Source organism: Staurois parvus, unplaced genomic scaffold (genome assembly GCF_062004578.1).
Source record: "Staurois parvus isolate SC_StPar_1 unplaced genomic scaffold, SC_StPar_1.0 ptg000696l, whole genome shotgun sequence".
Classification (NCBI taxonomy): Eukaryota; Metazoa; Chordata; class Amphibia; order Anura; family Ranidae; genus Staurois; species Staurois parvus.
This window is the reverse complement of record NW_028318492.1, coordinates 9,345,865-9,367,895: the sequence shown is the minus strand read 5'-3', so window position 1 is coordinate 9,367,895 and position 22,031 is coordinate 9,345,865. Positions and strand designations below refer to the sequence as shown.

General features: G+C 43.4%; 1 protein-coding gene across 1 annotated transcript in view; it reads right to left on the bottom strand.

Annotated features, from left to right (window-relative positions):
- The window catches only part of DMD (dystrophin), a 2,676,943-nt gene that overhangs the window by 1,104,807 nt on the left and 1,550,105 nt on the right, over positions 1-22,031 (bottom strand). Inside the window, exon 49 of the mRNA XM_089653005.1 lies at positions 436-529. Within this exon, the coding sequence (XP_089509131.1) occupies positions 436-529 (94 nt within the window). The remainder of the gene's footprint in view (positions 1-435; positions 530-22,031) is intronic.

Genomic DNA, 22,031 nt, shown 5'->3' with positions numbered 1-22,031 from the left:
AAATGTGCATTATTTTCAAATTGATTTACTACAGTTTACTCATATTGCTGTGAACTATTTGAGCAAGTACATACAGGTCCCAACCATTATTAGGGATATCATACCATTAAAACATATTATATAATATACAATATCACTTTAAAATGCTTGTTATAACAGAAGATCCAAATAACCAGTACCAATCAAAGGTAAGCCAGCTCTCAATAGCTTAATTGCAGATGAGTAAAGGTTGATTCTTTCGAGCTTGGTAGAGTTTACTCTACATTTCTGTTCCCCCTTTCAAAAGTCATTGAAGAGGTAATCTATGGCACTACCCTTATACTGTATGTAGAATATAATGTATAGCTATTTTAGAATTCAACTGAGGACTATACTGATTTGTACAGCTCAGTGTTTAAACATTTAACATTTAGAGGCTGCTAACAAAACACTTACGATCAGTTGTTGATGGTACCACAGGTCTCCTCTTTAGTTCTTCAAGTAAATAATTTACTGTATTCCACTCTTTGTTCAAATCTTCTAATTTTCTCTGTTAAATGCAAATACAAGTTATTTAACTTTTAGCACCAATATTTTTTCAACTACCTGAACATTATATTAACAATATACGTTATCATTGGAATTTTCTTTGTACAAGTGAATTTGTTAAGTAGAATTATCTAAACTTTGTAACTCAAAGCCTGTGTAATTTACAATAGCCATGTTCATACAAATTGTGCTCTTTAATGACAATATTACTGTTCTGACAACCTTTAATGGAGTGGAGGCTGTGGTGAGCAAACTTTACATTAGATGATACTATATTTTAACTTTTCCTCTATTATTAAACACAATGTGAATAGGAAGCCAGCATTTTCACTGAATGCAAACATACAAAGTTTTTGTTTAATAAGAAACAAAGGGAAAAAACATATTTTTTTTAATGTAATGGAAATTTCCCACACTGCATAGAATGGTCAGGCTTTATGTGCCCAAATCCATAAGATGATTGTCTCAAAGTCTTTTTTTTAATACATTTTGTTTCAAGTTTGTAAAAACATCCAAATAGCATATATACTGAGGAGAAAGACTGCTCCTCCTCTCAAAGAAGCATACATGGCTGTCCACAGGAGATATAAGACAGGGGAAGAACACATATGAAAAAAATACAGAACAGGGTGTGGTAATGGGAGTTAAAATCATAATGTAACAATATTATCATGGTCAAAAATAGCTAAAAGTGGAGACCCCAACAGAGACAGAGATTGGGGACCAGAAAAAAAGAAAAGGAATGGGAGAAGAGGCAGGTTTGAGTTTGAAACTTGCATTATTCAGCATCAGTAGCAGATGAGTCAAGAGGTGGAGAATGAAATTCCAGATGTTAGTAAAGTTGGAATACCTGCCATGTAGTCTAGCCATCATGATGATTCTCATGATGAGATTCAGTTCAGCGGTACAGTCCTTTATACTAAGAATGGAGGTGGACATCCACTACCTAGGAGTTAGCATTCTACTAACAGAGGGCAAATTTCTCAGTAAGCCTTTCTTGACCACTTTAGGTTACCAGGTATAACTGAAAGTAAGGAAACCTCCAGGGGATCCTGGGCAGGTTACACATGTGACCCTAGTATAAAGATCAAAGATGGCCAGCCAAAAGGGTTGACTACACCTGTAAAACCACCAGATATGGATAATGGTAACCTCAGTGACTCCACATCTCCAGCACCGCGTACTGAAGAAAGATTTTGTATAACATGGAAGGACAACAGTACCAATAAGAGATAATTTTATAGTTCCTATAGTTCATCATGTACATGACTGGCTGAGAATGGCCCAGTTCATGTTCCCAATCCCTAGTGTAAAATGGTAACTGCTGAAAATCATCGGTTGGTAGGATGTTATAAAGGAGATAGGTTATGTGCATGCTATGAAGGGAATTTGAGCAAAGATCCTCAAAGATTTAAGAGTTAAGTCCTGGCGGGTGTCCCTAGTGAGCTAAGATCTGCATGAAAGTGCCAAAGTAGTGAAGTAGTGAAGCTGTCAGGGATCCTACCGCGGTAGCCTCTAGCACTCCACAGACCGGATTCCCCCAAGGCGCGGAATCTAAGCCCCTACCTGCATGTTCACCGGGCCCCTGATGGTGGGGATGGACTTGGAGCAGGCCAAGACCAGGTCGCGGCCCCTGGGTTAACCCAGCTGTGGTAGAAGCACCGTTGCAAGTGTATAGCAGGTGAGAGTCTGATGTGAGGCGGTCACAAGAGCAGCGGCAGGCAGGCCAGGTTGGTAACAGTGGTGGCGGCGTGGTACAAAATCAGCAGGCAGAAGAATAAACAGGTCACAAGCCGGGTTCGTTAACAGGAGATCAGAACATGCAGGGTTAAGCAGGAAAATAGTCAGACAAGCCAGGGATCAGAACAGGAGACAGACAGCAAATCAGGGTCAGGCAGGGTCGGCAACAAGACAATCTACTAATCAGGAACTTCAGGAAACAGGTAAGACCATATGGCAATTCAATGCAGTCCTAACCTGTTTTGAATAGGGTGCCCTGCGCCCTGATTGGTGCCAGGCTCGCGCCCTCGATCGCGAGTGCCCATGCAAGAGCGCCGCTGCAATCGCGGGTGCCCTGGTCCCAATGCTCGCACGCTAGTGCGGCCGGGCACACCGCACATGTGCAGATCGCGGCAACCACTGGGGTCCCTGACAGAAGCCAGCAGCCAGAGCATGGGGAGTCTGTTGGGAATAGTGCAGACAATAGACTGAGGTGGGATGCCCTTAGCACTTGTAGTATAGAGGAATGTTTGGGTAGGTGTCATTTCAGGAAGCTAAAACTATCTAACCCCAGAGTAAACTCAGGGTTACCTAGAAGGGGATTTGCAGGGCCCACATGTGTGGTGAAAATCTCAATCCCAGGTATCCAACAGCAAGACCACTAGGGGAGGAGGAGTACATAGTATCAATAGGGTAGGGTGAGCATAAAGGAACCAGTGAACCATGAAGACTACTGCCATTTATTACATTTATACTGTATATGTGGACGGCCAGATCTGTCTTTACTTTAACATTTAGTAAAAATGCCATACCAAAAGGTAGACAGATGAGTGAGGCCATAGATTGTGAAGGAGGGACAAGGGTAAGCAGTGACAAAAGGAGCAGGGGACTCTAATGGGCAAAGTCTGAAATCAATACTAAAAGAATGGCAAGCATCTGAGACAGGAATGTTTTCTAAAAGACCAAGAGAACAGATGAAACATTGGGTAGATTGAAGCAGCGGTAAGTAGTTCATCTCAGGGGCGGACTGACAACTCATGGGGCCCCCGGGCTATAGGGGATCATGGGGCCCCTGTGTCCTTGCCCAAACTCAAAAAAGCCTATGAAAAGGGTACCAGGGGCATCTCATGGGGCCCCCTACTGACCCCGGGCCCTCGGGCAGTGCCCGAGTTTCCAAATGGTCAGTCCGCCCCTGGTTCATCTCATACTATTTATCCATATTGGATGGCATGTGAACTCCAAGATGTTTGATTGATTGGGTTGCCTATCTAAATAGATAAGCTAACCCTGGTTGCCATAGACCAGTTTTCATGCCTATTGGGGGAAAGGGCGAGAAGATGCATCAGGACCTACACTGACCTCAGCATATATATAGGTGTAGTGACAATATATTCATCAGCAAATAACAACAAATAAAATTAAAGACAGTGAAAGCACTTTCACAGAACAAGGGCTACAGTACCAAGAGAAGCAAAGATCAGATAACTACACTCAAAATGTTGCAGAGTCACTGTTACCTCAAATGGGTCAATAACAGCCTGAGATCCAAGAGGGGATGGGAAACTGCAACCCAATGGAGGGAGGCAAGCTAGGTAAATACATGTGCTCCATACCACCAAAGGAGGGGACATTTCAGCCTCAGAAGTAGAGGATAGACAATCAAGTGCTACAGCTGAAAAAAAGACTTAATAAAATAAACTCCACCAGTAGCAAACTGCTCATATAGCGTAAAAAGATAAGGTGGGACACCAGAGTCCATTTTTTAAATTTTTTTCTTGTTGGTCTTACCCATTGCAGGTGAGAAGAAAGCAATGGAGTAGATATGGGCTACAAAAGCCTGGAGTAGGTGCGAGAACTCGTGCAGAAGCAACTGCTGTCTCTGCTGTCTCTGCTGTCTCTGCTGTCTCTGCTGTCTCTGGGCATTCCAAGACAGTTGTTGATACAACCTTGCTGATCATCCTCAAGGGAGAAATAAATAATCCAGGTTTAATTGTCTTGTCTGATCAAAACTGTTGTTTCTGAAATGTTTACACAGCAGATAATCTTGCACACTCAGGCAATATGAAGGAAGGATAGGTTGGAGTCCAGAATGACACCCTTCTCATTTTTCTCATTTTCCTCTCCTCCATTCCCAAAATCCATTCACTATATCCCTCTGCCCCTCCCAAACAATTGTATATTGTGTCCTCACTGCTTCCTTCGCCCCTCTATGGCACCCACCACCTCCTCCTATTACTCCGCTCTCCCACTGACCCCAACACCTCCACTAGGAGTTTCTCACGCTCCTGCACATCCCGCTCCCATGCCACCTTTCTCACCCTTCTCCTCCTCCTAGCCGCGGGGGACATCTCCCCGAATCCTGGCCCTCCACCTCCCTCACCCGCTCAACACCCTCCCACCTCCACGTCCTACTGCAACCCCCACAACTTAGTATCTGTCCCCCTGCTCCCTAAAATCCCCCCCCATTTTCATGTGCACTCCTGAACGCCCGTTCGGTGTGCAACAAGCTTACCGCCATCCACGACCTCTTTGTTTCCCGCTCCCTCAACCTCCTAGCGATCACGGAAACCTGGATCCAGCCCACTGACTCTACCTCCCCTGCTGCACTCTCCTACGGAGGTCTCACCTGGACCCACTCACCTAGGCCTAACGGTCGTAAAGGTGGTGGGGTTGGTCTGCTCCTGTCACCGCAGAGCACCTTCCGAGTCCTCCCAAACCCCCCCCTCCCTATTCTTCTCCTCCTTCGAGGCCCACTGCATCCGACTATTCTCCCCAACCCCCCTGAAGATTGCTGTGATATACCGGCCTCCTGGATCTATACCCCGCTTCCTGGATGACTTCTCCTCCTGGCTACCCTTCTTCCTCTCCTCTGAGCTACCCACCATCATCTTTGGGGATTTCAACATCCCTGTCAACCTCGACAACCCGGACACATCCCGTCTCCTCCACTTAACCTCCTCCTTTGCACTTGCACAGTGCATACAATCCACCACCCACTCCGACGGAAATATCCTGGACCTTGTCTTCTCCAACCGCTGCGCCCCCCACAACCTCACTAACACCCCCTTCCCTCTCTCTGACCACAACCTGATCACCTTCTCTATCTCCTCGTCCTCCAACGCCTACCCCTCCAAATGTCACACTACTACCAGCCGTAACCTCCGCAACCTTAACCCTGCCTCCCTCCACTCTGCAGCTGATCAGCTCCATGACAGCATCCTCCCTCTGTCCTGCCCCAACTTGGCTTTGACCGCCTACAACAATGCGCTCTCAACAGCCCTTGACTCACTAGCGCCTTTAACCACACGCAACATCAGACCCCGACCGCTCCAGCCCTGGCAGACTGATCACACCAAAACCCTCAAACGACAAAGTTGTGCCCTGGAGCGACTATGGCGCAAAACCAAATCCCAACAAGCCTTCACCCGCTATAAATCTGCCTTCCACACCTACACCTCCTCCCTCCATGCTGCCAAACAGGCCTACTTCTTGACCCTCATCAAGGCCCTCTCCTCCAATCCTCGCCGACTCTTCTCTGCCTTCAACTCTCTACTCTCTCCACCCCCACCTCCACCCAGCACCTCACTCACTGCCCTTGAGATTGCAAATCACTTCAAAAACAAGATTGACACAATTCGCAAGGACATTGCCGCAACTCACACGCCCTCTCAACCCGTCCCCTCTCACACAGCTACCCCCTTATCCCCCCTCCCCCTCGACATAACCCGCAGGGACTTCGTCGCTGCTCAAACTCTCTCCAACCCCCTTCACCCTCACTCAGCTACCCCCTCATCACCCCTCTCCCACGGCCCCACCACTGCTCTGACCTCCTCTTCCACCCCACCCTACATTCCTCATACTGAAGCTCCCCCCACACTCCGCACCTTTGACCTTACTACCATCGAGGAAGTCTCCAAGATCCTCTCTGATGCCCACCTCACCACCTGCCCCCTCGACCCTATCCCCTCACAACTCCTACGACCTTCCTCCTCCTCCATCCTAGGCTCCCTCACCCACATCTTCAATCTCTCCCTCTCCTCAGGCACTTTCCCCTCCCCTCTGAAACATGCACACATCACCCCCATACTTAAAAATCCCTCCCTGGACCCCAATGACCCGAACAACCTCAGACCCATCTCCCTGCTCCCATTTACATCTAAACTCCTCGAGCGCCTAGTCTACACCCGCCTATGCTCTCACCTCAACGACAACAACCTCCTCGATCCCCTACAGTCCGGCTTCCGTCCCCTACACTCCACCGAAACTGCCTTACTCAAACTCTCCAACGACCTGCTAACCGCCAAAGCTAATGGCCACTATTCAGTGCTCCTACTCCTTGATCTCTCTGCGGCCTTCGACACAGTCGACCACCCCCTCCTCCTCAAAAAACTACACTCCCTCGGCCTCAGAGATTCTGCTCTCTCCTGGCTCTCATCCTACCTGTCACAACGCTCCTTCAGCGTTACCTATAATGCTACCACCTCCCCCTCACTCCCCCTCTCTGTTGGGGTCCCTCAAGGCTCTGTCCTCGGGCCCCTTCTCTTCTCCATCTATACCTCCTCCCTTGGCCAACTCATACACTCTCACGGCTTCAACTACCACCTCTATGCCGACGACACACAAATCTATCTCTCAACCCCCCACCTCACCCCCTTGGTCTCAGCCCGAATCACACACCTACTGAGCGACATATCAGACTGGATGTCGCTCCACTTCCTTAAATTGAACCTCTCCAAAACCGAGTTTCTTGTCTTCCCCCCAGCCCGGACACCACCCCCCATTGATTTCTCCGTCACATCCAACAACGCTACCATCAAACCCGCCCTGCAGGCCAGAGTACTGGGTGTCATTCTGGACTCCAACCTATCCTTCCAGCCCCAAGTCCAATCTTTAACAAACTCGTGCAGACTCCACCTCCGCAACATCGCCAAAATCCGCACGTTCCTAACCCCAGAAACCACTAAACAGCTCATCCACTCCCTCATCATATCACGACTCGACTACTGCAACTCCCTCCTCACTGGCCTGCCTTGCCGCTGGCTATCCCCGCTTCAATCGATCCTGAATACGGCTGCCAGACTCATTCACCTTTCCAACCGCTCTGTCTCCGCCACCCCCCTCTGCCAATCCCTCCACTGGCTTCCGATTGCGCAACGGATCAAATTCAAAATCCTAACGCTGACGTACAAAGCTGTCCACCATACAGCCCCGAACTACATCACTGACCTAATATCCAAGTACCGCCCAGCACGCACACTCCGCTCCTCACAAGACCTCCTTCTCTCTAGTTCCCTGGTCTCCTCCTCCCATGCCCGCCTCCAGGACTTCTCCAGGGTGTCACCCATCCTCTGGAACTCCCTGCCCCAACCCATCAGATTATCACCTACTCTCCTCTCCTTTAGGCGCACCCTGAAAACCCATCTCTTCAGGGAAGCCTACCCCACCCCCTGCTAACTTGCCGACCTCATCCACTCTTCCTACCACTCCATCCCCCACAGCTATCTCCTCCTGTGCCACCACCCCCTCCCTCCTAGATTGTAAGCTCGAAAGAGCAGGGCCCTCGATCCCCTCATGTTTTGCATTGTATTGGTATTGTTCTGTCACATGTTCTGTCCCCCTTTGTAATGTACAGCGCTGAGCGAACTATTGGCGCTTTATAAATACTGTATAATAATAATAATAATAATAATATGAGCACTGGACTGCAGGCCAGGTCAGGACCAAAAGGTGTGAGCTGCCACAGCAAAGCTATGGACACTGGTGGGATGACATTGCTGCTCTAAAGAGTCAACAGCATTGTTGGCCCTTTACAGACAGACACACTAGCCAAAGCTCTAACGTTATGTGAAAGCTTGTAAAAAGATTTAAGAAAAACATTTCTATTCTATTTGATTTAATTAAAACAGTATGAAGAAAATATAAGCACAGTGGTAGTTTGTTTTTAAAGCTATAACCAGGGTGGTATTCAATGGCATTTTTTTTCTGTTTGAGGAAGGGGCTCCATAAAAAGTTTGCAATGGGGTCCAGTGATTTTTAGATATACAGTAAGCATACATGTTTAAACCATGCCCACTTGAAATATCATTCATTCAGCAAACAGATCTTGCTATGTCATTTAGATGTAATGGAATCAGGATTCTGTAAGTAAGAGTCTACAAGTACAGAGTATATAACACTACAACTTTATCTGAAAAAAAGTAAAGACATTTATTTCAAACAATTTACACATGAATCTTCAAACAGCTCTACCTTGTTGTTTTAGTATACCAGCCACTTGGGACTAGAGCATACAGTATTCCAAACTGTCATAGCTCATTGTTAGATGGCAATTTATTTCCTTCTGGGCTCAGGAGAACAAAGAGAGGCTACAAAAATTCACAATGCCTTTTCAAAACAAGTATTTAGAAGTCAATATATAAAAAAAACATCTTTCATAAAAAATATAAAAACAAAAAGAATATTTTCATTCCAAACAACAGAGACAAACTTGAAATTGGCTAGTTTGACTTTTAAATGCATATGCCATATTCATTCTTTTCTGTGAGCTTAGAATTGCTATGAGCATTGAATTCTTTTAAAAGGTCTCTTTTAGGGAGGTGAAGTAACTAGCTCAAGGTCACCTAGCAAGAACATAATACAGCAGAAGCACAAATTATTTATGCTATAAAACAAAAAAGAACAGTCACTCACTTTCTTCAATGTCTTGGCATTGAATACTTTTCTAACTTTAGTTTGCCAACTTTAGAATAAAATGTGTATAAAACATAACTGTAATAGAGATATGAAATCGTGCTATATAGGTTAATACACTCATTTTTAAAATGAATCTTGCTTTACAATGTGCATGTATATTTGTATGAGTGGCTCAGGGAGAGATAATAGATAGATAGATAGATAGATAGATAGATAGATAGATCTTATTTATAGTCAGTAATGATATTGTTCCCATGACTTATTTTGCCATATGTACAGTATAAATCTGCTACAACTCATACTGATGACAACACAGTCTTTCATGTTTTATATTTGCAATAACTACCCATCTGCACTGGCACAATGCACAGAAGAGCAAAAATGAAAAACTGTTTTTGCCAAGGTATGAAAACAAATTAAACCAATGATGTATTACATTTTGCACAAAGGAAAGTTCTTCTAATTTCTCAACTTTCCAAATTCTCACAAATAGCAGGTGCCTACAGTTTTAAATTATTATGTAAAGCATAACATTTCCAGTAATTCATGCCATAATCAGTATTAAAGTATAAGAACCAGAGTTTGACTGGTGCAAAATATTCTGCAAAATTAACCATATCATCTTTGGGCATGCTGATACATTTAATTGGAAGGTCACCAGTGACCTGTTCTCATTTTATATTTTACTGAATGACTAATCTGTGGGATTATGGCCTTTATTAGTATGTTATTTTAGGTACATAGTACATGTGGTTTAGTACAGTGCATCCAGAAAGTATTCACAGAGCTTAACTTTTGCCACATTTTGTTGTGTTTTTGTTATGTTACTGCCTTATTCCAAAATGGATTAAATTCTTTTTTTTCCTCAACATTCTACAAACAATACCCCATAATGACAATGCAATAGAAGTTTGTTTTGAAATCTTTGCAATTTATTAAAAATAAAAACAAAAATCACATGTACATAATTTTTCACAGTCTTTGCCATGACACTCATTGAGCTCTGGTGCATCCTGTTCCCACTGATCATCTGTGAGATGTTTCCACAACTTCATTGAAGTCCACCTGTGGGAAATTCAGTTGATTGGACCTGATTAGGAAAGGCATAAACCTGTCTATATAAGGTCCCACAGTTAATTGTGCATATCAGAGCTCAAACCAAGCCATGAAGTCCAAGGAATTGTCTATTGACATCCGAGACAGGATTGTATCAAGGCACAGATTTGGGGAAGGGTACAGAAAAATTTCTGCAGGATTGAAGATCCCAATGAGCACAGTGGCCTCCATCATCCAGAAATGGAAGAAGTTTGGAACCACCAGGAATCTTCCTATAGCAGGCCGCCCAGCCAAAATGAGTGATCGAGTGAGAAGGGCCTTAGCCAGGGAGGTAACCAAGCACCCGATGGTCACTCTGAAAGAGCTCCAGCATTTCTCTGTGGAGAGAGGAGAACCTTCCAGAAGAACAACCATCTCTGCAGCACTCCACCAATCAGGTCTATATGGTAGAGTGGCCATACAGAAGCCACTCCTCAGTAAAAGGCAAATAGCAGCCACCTGGAGTTTGCCAAAAGGCACCTGAGGGACTCTCAGACTATGAAAAACAAAACTCTCTGGTCTGATGAAACAAAGATTGAACTCTTTGACCTGAATGCCAAGCGTCAGGTCTGAAGAAAACCAGGCACTGCTCACCACCTGGCCAATACCATCCCTACAGTGAAGCAGGGTGGTGGCAGCATCATGCTGTGGGTATGTTTTTCAGTGGCAGAAACTGGGAGACTAGGCAGGATTGAAGGAAAGATAAATGCAGCAAAGCACAGAGACATCCTTGATGAAAACCTGTTCCAGAGCACTCTGGACCTTAGACTGGGGTGACGATTCATCTTTTAACAGGACAACAACCCTAAGCACACAGCCCACATAACATAGGAGTGGCTATGGGTCAACTCTGTGAACGTCCTGGAGTGGCCCAGCCAGAGCCCAGACTTGAACCCGATTGAACATCTCTGGAGAGATTTGAAAATGGCTGTGCACCGACGCTCCCCAACCAACCTGATGGAGCTTGATAGATACTGCAAAGAATGGGAGAAATTGCCCAAAATTAGGTGTGCCAAGCTTGTAGCATAATACTCAAAATGACTTGAGGCTGTAATTGTAATTGGTGCTAAAGGTGCTTCAACAAAGTATTGAGCAAAGGCTGTGAATACTTATATATATTTATTTTGCATTTTTTATTTTTATTATATTGCAAAGATTTCAAAACAAACTTCTTTCATGTTGCCATTATGGGGTATTGTTTGTAGAATTTTGAGGAAAAAATGAATTTAATCCATTTTGGAATAAAGCTGTAACATAAAAAAAAGTGGCAAAAGTTAAGCGCTGTGAATACGTTCTGAATGCACTGTAAATCTACTAATGGAGGGTTTCACTGTTAAGATTTAGGCTCAACAAGCCATTACCAGCTGCATGTGAGAAAAAAGTTATTATGGAACTTAGAATATGACTAGAGATGAGCGAATTATTCAAAAATTTGATTCGGCTGATTCGCCGAATTTGAGGAAGAAATTCGATTCGATGCGAATTAATTCGCTACAAATTTAACTTATTAAAAGGGTTTCTAGGCTTCAGAGAGCCTTTAAATTAGTGCAGAACACTGTACCTTTAATTTAAATGCCCTTGGAGATGAGGAAGGACAAGGAGAAGGAGAAGGATGAGAAGAAGGAGAAGGAGAAGGATGAGAAGAAGGAGAATAGGAAGGATGAGAAGAAGGAGAAGGAGAAGGATGAGAAGAAGGAGAAGGAGAAGGATGAGAAGAAGGAGAAGGATGAGAAGATGGAGAAGGAGAAGGATGAGAAGAAGGAGAAGGAGAAGGATGAGAAGAAGGAGAAGGATGAGAAGAAGGAGAAGGATGAGAAGAAGGAGAAGGAGAAGGATGAGAAGAAGGAGAAGGAGAAGGATGAGAAGAAGGAGAAGGATGAGAAGAAGGAGAAGGATGAGAAGAAGGAGAAGGATGAGAAGAAGGAGAAGGAGAAGGATGAGAAGAAGGAGAAGGATGAGAAGAAGGAGAAGGATGAGAAGAAGGAGAAGGATGAGAAGAAGGATGAGAAGAAGGAGAAGGATGAGAAGAAGGATGAGAAGAAGGAGAAGGATGAGAAGAAGAAGGATGAGAAGAAGAAGAAGGATGAGAAGAAGGAGAAGGATGAGAAGAAGGAGAAGGATGAGAAGAAGGATGAGAAGAAGGAGAAGGATGAGAAGAAGGATGAGAAGAAGGAGAAGGATGAGAAGAAGGAGAAGGAGAAGGATGAGAAGAAGGAGAAGGAGAAGGATGAGAAGATGGAGAAGGATGAGAAGAAGGAGAAGGAGAAGGATGAGAAGAAGGAGAAGGAGAAGGATGAGAAGAAGGAGAAGGATGAGAAGAAGGAGAAGGAGAAGGATGAGAAGAAGGAGAAGGATGAGAAGAAGGAGAAGGAGAAGGATGAGAAGAAGGAGAAGGATGAGAAGAAGGATGAGAAGAAGGAGAAGGATGAGAAGAAGGAGAAGGAGAAGGATGAGAAGAAGGAGAAGGAAACAAATAGATACAATGTTTCAACCGCTGTATGGAGGGAATGTCACAGAACTGTCAGAAATAGCGGAGCTCTGCAGATACACTTAGCGGAGCTCTGCAGATAGATACAGCGGTTGAAACATAGGCTATGTTTCAACCGCTGTATGGAGTGAATGTCAGAGAACTGTCAGAAATAGGCTATTTCTGACAGTTCTGTGACATTCCCTCCATACAGCGGTTGAAACATTGTATCTATTTGTTTCCATAAATGGAAACAAATAGATACAATGTTTCAACCGCTGTATGGAGGGAATGTCACAGAACTGTCAGAAATAGCGGAGCTCTGCAGATACACTTAGCGGAGCTCTGCAGATACACTTTTTGCCGGCTTGGAATTCTTCTTATTTTCATCCTACTTCTTCTTCTTCTTCCTCTTCATCCTCATCCTCATCCTCTTCTTCTTCTTCTGAGGATGAGGATGAGGATGAAGAAGAAGAAGAAGAAGTAGGATGAAAATAAGAAGAATTCCAAGCCGGCAAAAAGTGTATCTGCAGAGCTCCTCTAAGTGTATCTGCAGAATAGAGGAGCTCTGCAGATACACTTTTTGCCGGTTTGGAATTCTTCTTATTTTCATCCTACTTCTTCTTCTTCTTCTTCATCCTCATCCTCAGAAGAAGAAGAAGAGGATGAGGATGAAGAGGAAGAAGAAGAAGAAGTAGGATGAAAATAAGAAGAATTCCAAGCCGGCAAAAAGTGTATCTGCAGAGCTCCTCTAAGTGTATCTGCAGAATAGAGGAGCTCTGCAGATACACTTTTTGCCGGCTTGGAATTCTTCTTATTTTCATCCTACTTCTTCTTCTTCTTCATCCTCAGAAGAAGAAGAAGAGGATGAGGATGAAGAGGAAGAAGAAGAAGAAGTAGGATGAAAATAAGAAGAATTCCAAGCCGGCAAAAAGTGTATCTGCAGAGCTCCTCTATTCTGCAGATACACTTAGAGGAGCTCTGCAGATACACTTTTTGCCGGCTTGGAATTCTTCTTATTTTCATCCTACTTCTTCTTCTTCTTCTCCTTCATCCTCATCCTCAGAAGAAGAAGAAGAGGATGAGGATGAAGAGGAAGAAGAAGAAGAAGAAGTAGGATGAAAATAAGAAGAATTCCAAGCCGGCAAAAAGTGTATCTGCAGAGCTCCTCTATTCTGCAGATACACTTAGAGGAGCTCTGCAGATACACTTTTTGCCGGCTTGGAATTCTTCTTATTTTCATCCTACTTCTTCTTCTTCTTCTTCATCCTCATCCTCAGAAGAAGAAGAAGAGGATGAGGATGAGGATGAAGAGGAAGAAGAAGAAGAAGTAGGATGAAAATAAGAAGAATTCCAAGCCAGCAAAAAGTGTATCTGCAGAGCTCCTCTATTCTGCAGATACACTTAGAGGAGCTCTGCAGATACACTTTTTGCCGGCTTGGAATTCTTCTTATTTTCATCCTACTTCTTCTTCTTCTTCATCCTCATCCTCAGAAGAAGAAGAGGATGAGGATGAAGAGGAAGAAGAAGAAGAAGTAGGATGAAAATAAGAAGAATTCCAAGCCGGCAAAAAGTGTATCTGCAGAGCTCCTCTATTCTGCAGATACACTTAGAGGAGCTCTGCAGATACACTTTTTGCCGGCTTGGAATTATTCTTATTTTCATCCTACTTCCTCTTCTTCTTCTTCTTCATCCTCATCCTCAGAAGAAGAAGAAGAAGAGGATGAGGATGAGGATGAAGAGGAAGAAGAAGAAGAAGTAGGATGAAAATAAGAAGAATTCCAAGCCGGCAAAAAGTGTATCTGCAGAGCTCCTCTATTCTGCAGATACACTTAGAGGAGCTCTGCAGATACACTTTTTGCCGGCTTGGAATTCTTCTTATTTTCATCCTACTTCCTCTTCTTCTTCTTCTTCTTCTTCTTCATCCTCATCCTCAGAAGAAGAAGAAGAGGATGAGGATGAAGAGGAAGAAGAAGAAGAAGTAGGATGAAAATAAGAAGAATTCCAAGCCGGCAAAAAGTGTATCTGCAGAGCTCCTCTATTCTGCAGATACACTTAGAGGAGCTCTGCAGATACACTTTTTGCCGGCTTGGAATTCTTCTTATTTTCATCCTACTTCTTCTTCTTCTTCTTCTTCATCCTCATCCTCATCCTCTTCTTCTTCTTCTGAGGATGAGGATGAAGAAGAAGAAGAAGAAGAAGAAGAAGTAGGATGAAAATAAGAATAATTCCAAACCGGCAAAAAGTGTATCTGCAGAGCTCCTCTATTTCTGACAGTTCTCTGACTTTCACATTTACAGCGGTTGAAACATTGTATCTGTTTCCGAATAAAAACATCTGTATCCTAAATGGAAACAAATAGATACAATGTTTCAACCGCTGTACATGTGAAGGAACTGTCAGAGAACTGTCAGAAATAGCGGAGCTCTCTGCAGGGACACTTTTGCCGGCTGATCGGGAAAAATCCGATTCGCGCACCCGAAGTAGGCTAATATTCGGATTCGACGCGAATCAAATTTTTCCTGAAATTCGAATCGAATTCCACTTCGCCTGGTTCGATTCGCTCATCTCTAAATATGACCACAATGTTAAAATTGGTTTTGGAATAGGCATATTTAACTTGAAATTGTTTTACCCCCTATATGACCAGGGCATTTTTGCGCTACTTTAACTGGCAATTATGTGGTCATGCAACATTGTACGCTAATGAAATTTATATAATTTTCACACAAACAGAGCTTTATTTTGGTGGTATTTGATAACCACTTTTTTTAAAATTATATAAATGACAAAAGATCAAAAATGTATATATATATATATATATATTTTTTTTTTTTTTTTTACTTTCTGTTATAAAACACATCAAATAAAAAAAAGATAAAAAAATAAAATTTCTTCCTAAAATTAGGCCAAAGTGTATTCTGCTGCATGTCCCATCCTGCCCTCAGCTAATACTGGAATCTTCTACTTTTCCAACCAGTCCATCCCTCACAGTTACTACCTTTTGTACCACTAGCCCCTCCCTCATAGATTGTAAGCTCCAAGGAGCAGGGCCTTCACATCCCTCTTGTATTGAACTGTATTGTTGCTGTATTGTCTCTCGTTATATTGTAAAGCGCTGAGCAAACTGTTGGCGCTATATAAATCCTGCATAATAATAATAATAATAATGTCTTTGTTAAAAAAAAATCCCAATAAGTATATAGTATATATGAATTGGTTTGTGCAAAAGTTATATCATATGCAATCATTTTCACATGGCATATATACTGAAATGTACACAGCTATGATGCTATGCTGGTAATTGCGGTGTTCAGCGACTTATAGTGGGACTGTAATAGTGTGTCAGACAATCTGGCATTAGCTGATGCTGGCTGGGAGGGACACTATTTGAATAACTAACACTGACATCAATAATGACACCAATACAGTGATCAGTGCCAATCATGTACATTGTCACAGTACTAATGACACTGGCTGTGAAGGGGTTAACACCTAAGGGCAATCAAAGGGTTAACTGTGTGCCTATCAATGTTTAATGTGTGTAATATGTGCTGCTTTTACTAATAGATGCTTTGCAGAGAGGAAAAACAGCCACATCACTGCTCTCTGTACAGAGGCCTGTGTTGTTAGTAAACACAGAGCTCTGTGCTGTGATTTACTAAGCCTATTAGCAGGTACCGGTCAGAAATCATTGGCCAGAACCTTTTGACCGATCTGTGATTTACCAAATGACAGCACAGATTGGATGGGAGGCGTACATGAGCACACACGCCCGCTACCCAGAATTGCTGGATCATATACATGTACGTCATATAGTGCATCGGGACCACCTGCCAGCAGTATATATATTCTGGGTGGTCTTTAACCACTAGCCTACAGGGCACTTATACCCCCTTCCTGCCCAGGCCAATTTCCAGCCTTCAGTGCTGTCGCACTTTGAGTGACAATTGCGCAGTCATGCAACACTGTACCCATATGAAATTTTTATCATTTTTTTGTGACAGATAGAGCTTTATTTTGATGGTATTTAATCACCTCTGGGTTTTTTATTTTCTCTTAAACAAACCAAAAACCACTGAAAATTTTGAAAAAAAAATTTTTTTCTTAGATTTTGTTATAAAATTTTGTAAATAAGTGATTTTCCTCCTTCACTGATGTACGCTAATGAGGCTGAAGTGATGGGCACTGATAGCCTGCACTGATGGACACTGATAGGTGGCACTGATGGGCACTGATGAGGAGGCACTGGTAGGTGGCGCTGATGGGCATTGACAGGCATCACTGATGGGCACGGAAAGGCAGCACTGATAGGCGGCACTGATAGGCAGCACTGACTGGCATTGTTAGGCAGCACTGACTGGCACTGATAGGCGGCACTGATTGGCAGCACTGATAGGTGGCACTGATTGGCATTGATAGGTGGCACTGACTGACACTGATGGGTGACACTGAAAGGCAGCTCAGATGGGCACTGATATGTGGCATTCATGTGCACTGGTAGGCACTGATATGTGGCATTGATGTGGCACTGATGGGCACTGGCACAAGGCACTGATGAGCACTGGCACGAGGCACTGATCAGCACTGACAGCTGGCACTGAAGGACACTGACAGGTGGCCCTGCTGGGGCTACACTGATCATCAGGGCACACTGATCATCAGTGCCCTGATGATCAGTGTACATGTCCCCTCCGCGGAAAGCCGATTACTGGGTCTCCTCTCCTCTCGAGTTGTCAGCGTGACAGCTTGAGAGCAGAGAAATGCCGATAACCGGCATTTCCCTGTTTACGTGTGATCTGCTGTGATTGGACACAGCTGATCACATGACCGAGCCGATATCTTCGGCTCTTTCCGTGATCGGTGATCCGCTGTGTTCGAATGACACAGCGCACCGCTGACCGCCGCGCTGCGCACTCCCTGAGCCATATGACTTCCTCCCAGAACGAGAGAGCCACCTTGCGTCCGTCATATTACTATATGGTGTGCAGGAGGTGGTTAAGCAGTTAAGCACCATGTGTGCAAAGTATGTCTGTGGTATTTTCTCTGGTAGTCAACCACTGTAAGTACAAAATCTGGAATGCTAAATAGGATTGCATTACTTCTAGGTGACCTTGTGTGCAAGGAGTCTAAATGTATTTTAGCTGCTTTCTTTAATTACTTTGTGAAAATGATAACATAAAGAAATATTAAAGTTTGCATTACTCATTCTAAGGTTAATTATATTATACACTATATATATATTATACTGTCAGTAAGGAAACATTCTGAGTTATCATTGTAACATTTATTGATTTTAGTTACATGCCATACCATATTTTATAAAATCAAGCACCTAGGCATGCATACTGCTTCTACAAAATTTGTGAAAGAATGGGTCGCTCTCAGGAGCTCAGTGAAGTCAAGCGTGGTACCATGATAGGTTGCCACCTGTGCAATAAATCCATCCGTGAAATTTCCTTGCTACTAAATATTCCACGGTCATCTGTTAGTGGTATTATAACAAAGTGGAAGCAACTGGGAACAACAGCAACTCAGCCACCAAGTGGTAGGCCATGTAAAATGACAGAGCGGGGGCAGCGCATGCTGAAGCGCAAAATGCGCAGAAGTCGCCAACTGTCTGCAGAGTTAATAGCTAAAGACCTCCAAACTTCATGTGGCCTTCAGATTCACACAACAGTGCATAGAGAGCTTCATGGAATGGGTTTCTATGGCCGAGCAGCTGCATCTAAGCCTTACATCACCAAGCGGAATGCAAAGTGTCGGATGCAGTGGTGTAAAGCACGCTGCCACTGGACTCTAGAGCAGTGGAGCGGTGGAGACAAATTTTCTGGAGGAATGAATCACGCCTCTCTGTCTGACAATATGATGTACATATCTGGGTTTGAAGGGAACTCTTAAGGCGTCAGCATTGTGCAAGAGTCTGGTGACACTAACTTTTGCAGTGAAGTCTTGCTATTATTTTTTTGAAATGTAAGAAGTCAACTAGTGATTTAGCATACCAGTGCCTTCCCTGAAACTGGGATGTTTGGGTACAACTTGTCTTTTATTTTATTTTTTTCTCTATGGTCAGAAATGCCATATTGTACCCAGGTTCTATTGTGGTAAAATACAGATTTGCTATTAAGACAATTTCACAACATCTTTATTGGTTATACTTGCCCAATCAGTTTTATTTAGGAGTCTGCATATACTGCAAATACTGATTTTGTATTTAATTTTTTTTTAAAAGGGTTTTTTTCTGGAAAGGGTTTATCACTGTCCATGCTATTCATTCCTGGTGACTACTGTATATATCATTTTTTGCATGGATATAACAAGGACAGGAAGCGAGAGAAAGTCTCCCCATCTGGGTAACATACAGAAATAAAAGCCTGATAGAAATTTTGTCCTTCTCACTCTATCCTAAACTAAACCATACAATTTTGCAAACAGGTAATTCTTCTCCTTCGCTAATGTGTGTTGATGAGGCTGCACTTATAGGCAGCACTGATGGGCGGCACTGATGAGCTGGAACTGATGAGGCGGCACTGATGATGCTGCACTGATATGCAACAATGATGGGCACTGATAGGCGGCACTGATGGGCACTGACAGGCGGCACTGATAGGCAGCAGTGATGGGGGGCACTGACTGGCGCCACTGCTGGGTACTGACTGACAGCACTGATGGGCACTGATGGGTGGCACTGCTGGGCAGCACTGATGGGGGCACTGCTGGGCAATGGTGGCTGGCACTGCTGGGCACAGGTGGGTGGCACTACTAGGCACTGCTGGGCACAGGTGGGTGGCACTGCTGGGCACTGATTGGCGCAGGTGGGTGGCACTGCTGGGCACTTGTGGGCAGCACTGCGGTGCACAGGTGGGTGGCACTGCTGGGCATTGATCATCAGGGCACTGATCATCAGGGCACTGATGATCGGTGCCAATCTGTCCTCTGACAATATGATGCCCTCCCAGAATTGGACAACCGTGCTGTAGCTGTCATTCAGCTATAGCACAGTTGGCAAGTGGTTAAAGTTCATGTGCATGTAAAGGCACGTGACCCAATACTTTTATCAATATAGTGTGTGTATATATATATATATATATATATATATACACACACACACACTCTGTGTAATGCTTCCCTTTGTTATCTGACTGATGATATGTGATTAGCATTATCAGCTCTAGTCATGTGTGTACCATTTGTGGCTGCTGCTACATTTGCTACATGGCTTACCTTTACTCAGGTAGAAGTCTCCTGTTGCGTTGAATGTCCAGCACTAAGATTGGAAGTTTGGCTGCAGCACAGATATCACAGGAGTCTCATTGCCTTGCATCTCCTCTATTCATTAAAAGCCTTGACTTAATTTTCAATAAATGCTCAACTTTTTGTGATTAGAGGAGGGGAGATTGTGATGTTCATCCACACCTCTTCAAATCACAGAAAGCCTTAACCTCCCTAGTGGTCTGATTATGTCCATATTTCTGTGCTCAAAGCGGTACATTTTTTTGTATGGAAATATGTATTTTTTTTATTGTAGGCCTGTAATTTTTAGGAATAACTCACTGAAATCTGTCCGAACAAGAGTCTAGTAAACATCCTGGGTAGGATAAAACTTGAAACACAAAATCATAAATTATAATTTAATAAATAATCATAAATATAATAATATAATAATAATAAATTTAATTAAATAATATAATCAAACCAAAAACACTGAAATTTGAAATATAGCACCAAGTTCCCACATCACTGAGCAAAGTCGCAAAATCGTTTTCAGTGTCTGATGACGTATTTCCCCACGAATCATTATCACTCAATTCTGCAAGTGGTTCTGATTTATTATTGCTGTTCTCTAGCTGGTCTAAAACCACTTTTGACCAAAAGGGACGCTTTTTGGATGCCATGGACGTTTCTAAGTTTCCAGGCAGAAAGAACAGTAAAAATGCAGGCAGGGCACAGGACAAAGCAGTAGAGACAAAATGTATGTGAAATGGTTTGATACAGTAATGTTTTACTATGTCAAATTAATTTCTAAGAAAATGACCGTTTCAACAAATTTTTAAATTTGCCGCTGTTCCGGCCCTCATACGTCCCGACGCTCGCAGGGACCGGAACACGGAAGCCGGATGCCGACATCGGCCTGAGGAGATGGCCGGGGATGCGGCAGGGGACGCATCGTGGGAGCAAAGGACAAGGTAAGCGCTGCAGGGAATCCTTGAGCAACGCCGCATGGTATTCCCGAGTGTAGCTCGGGTTTACCGCTTTTGGTACTGAAACTTTACCCCGAGCTACACTCGGGAATACTGCCAGGGAGGTTAAAGAAATGTAAGTTTTTTTATGAATGAAGTAGGTGCCAAGAGCGTGACCTGTAATATCTGTACTGCAGCCAGAACTAACGATTTTAGCACTGACAGAGAATGATGCTTGAGTAAAAGTACAATATGCGGTAAACGCTGAAGAAACCAGAGACAGGACACACATCTTTAGACCTAACTTATTTGTACTGTGCAAATGGCCAAAATCATTATTGGCCATACTTTAGATTTAAGCACAGTCACAAGTTACAGCCCAATTAAATTCGCTAAATAAATTCCAGGTGCATCAAAACAAAATGTGTGCTATGTCATATAGTTTTATACTTTTTTTTTAAGCAGCAGAAGAGTAAAAACTTGGTCATGTGCTAGAATTCTGCCGATTAGACCCCTTGACCTTTGTGTGGAAGCAGTGGTCTCTCTGCAAAGGCTCAACACTTCCCTATTGAGTCAGAAATTTAGCTCTGCCATCAGTAAAGTTCATACTCCCCGCTGAGCTCTGGCTCTGGCAGGGGGTATATTAGATCCCTTCAAAGTGATTAATTCTTCTGCATGGAGAGAAAGATCCCACTCTGCAGCGTGCTTGCAGAGGACAGGCTGATTTTTAAATAAAACAAACTAACTACCTGGAGATAAAAATGAATTCATAATCTGTTTTGGATGAAACTATACTCACTAACACCTTGACTTTCTTTCAAATGTAGGAAATACATACACCTTTAACCGTTACAATAATTAGTCTGTCTTCCTTTGTTATACCCTGTACACATTACCAGTTTTTTCTCATTCAACCCAGCTGGTTGAAGGAAAATAAAATGTATAAATCACTGTACTAACACAAGATGTGTTACTACAGCAATCCTCCCTGCTCTGCTATTGTGTTCTGACAGGGGAATTGCCCCCCACCCCCCAGAACACACCGGTCAGCACTCTTCGCTATTGGCAGAGAGCACTGATCAGAAGCCTTTTTTTAGTCATGTCTCATCTATTGCAATGATTGCTGTACACAAAGGCCAAATATCGTCTGGTTTCTATTGAACCTGTTGATACAGCCTGATTTTTGGCCCAGGTGTATAGGACTTTAGTTGCCTTTTTCTCACCATTGTGATAGAAATATACTACTTCTTGCAGTGCAATATTGTCCAGTTAGTGCTTCAGACAATGTAGTAACATCATTTTCCCAACTCTGCTTTTATACAGATGTAGGGTTTTTAGGTATTCAACCA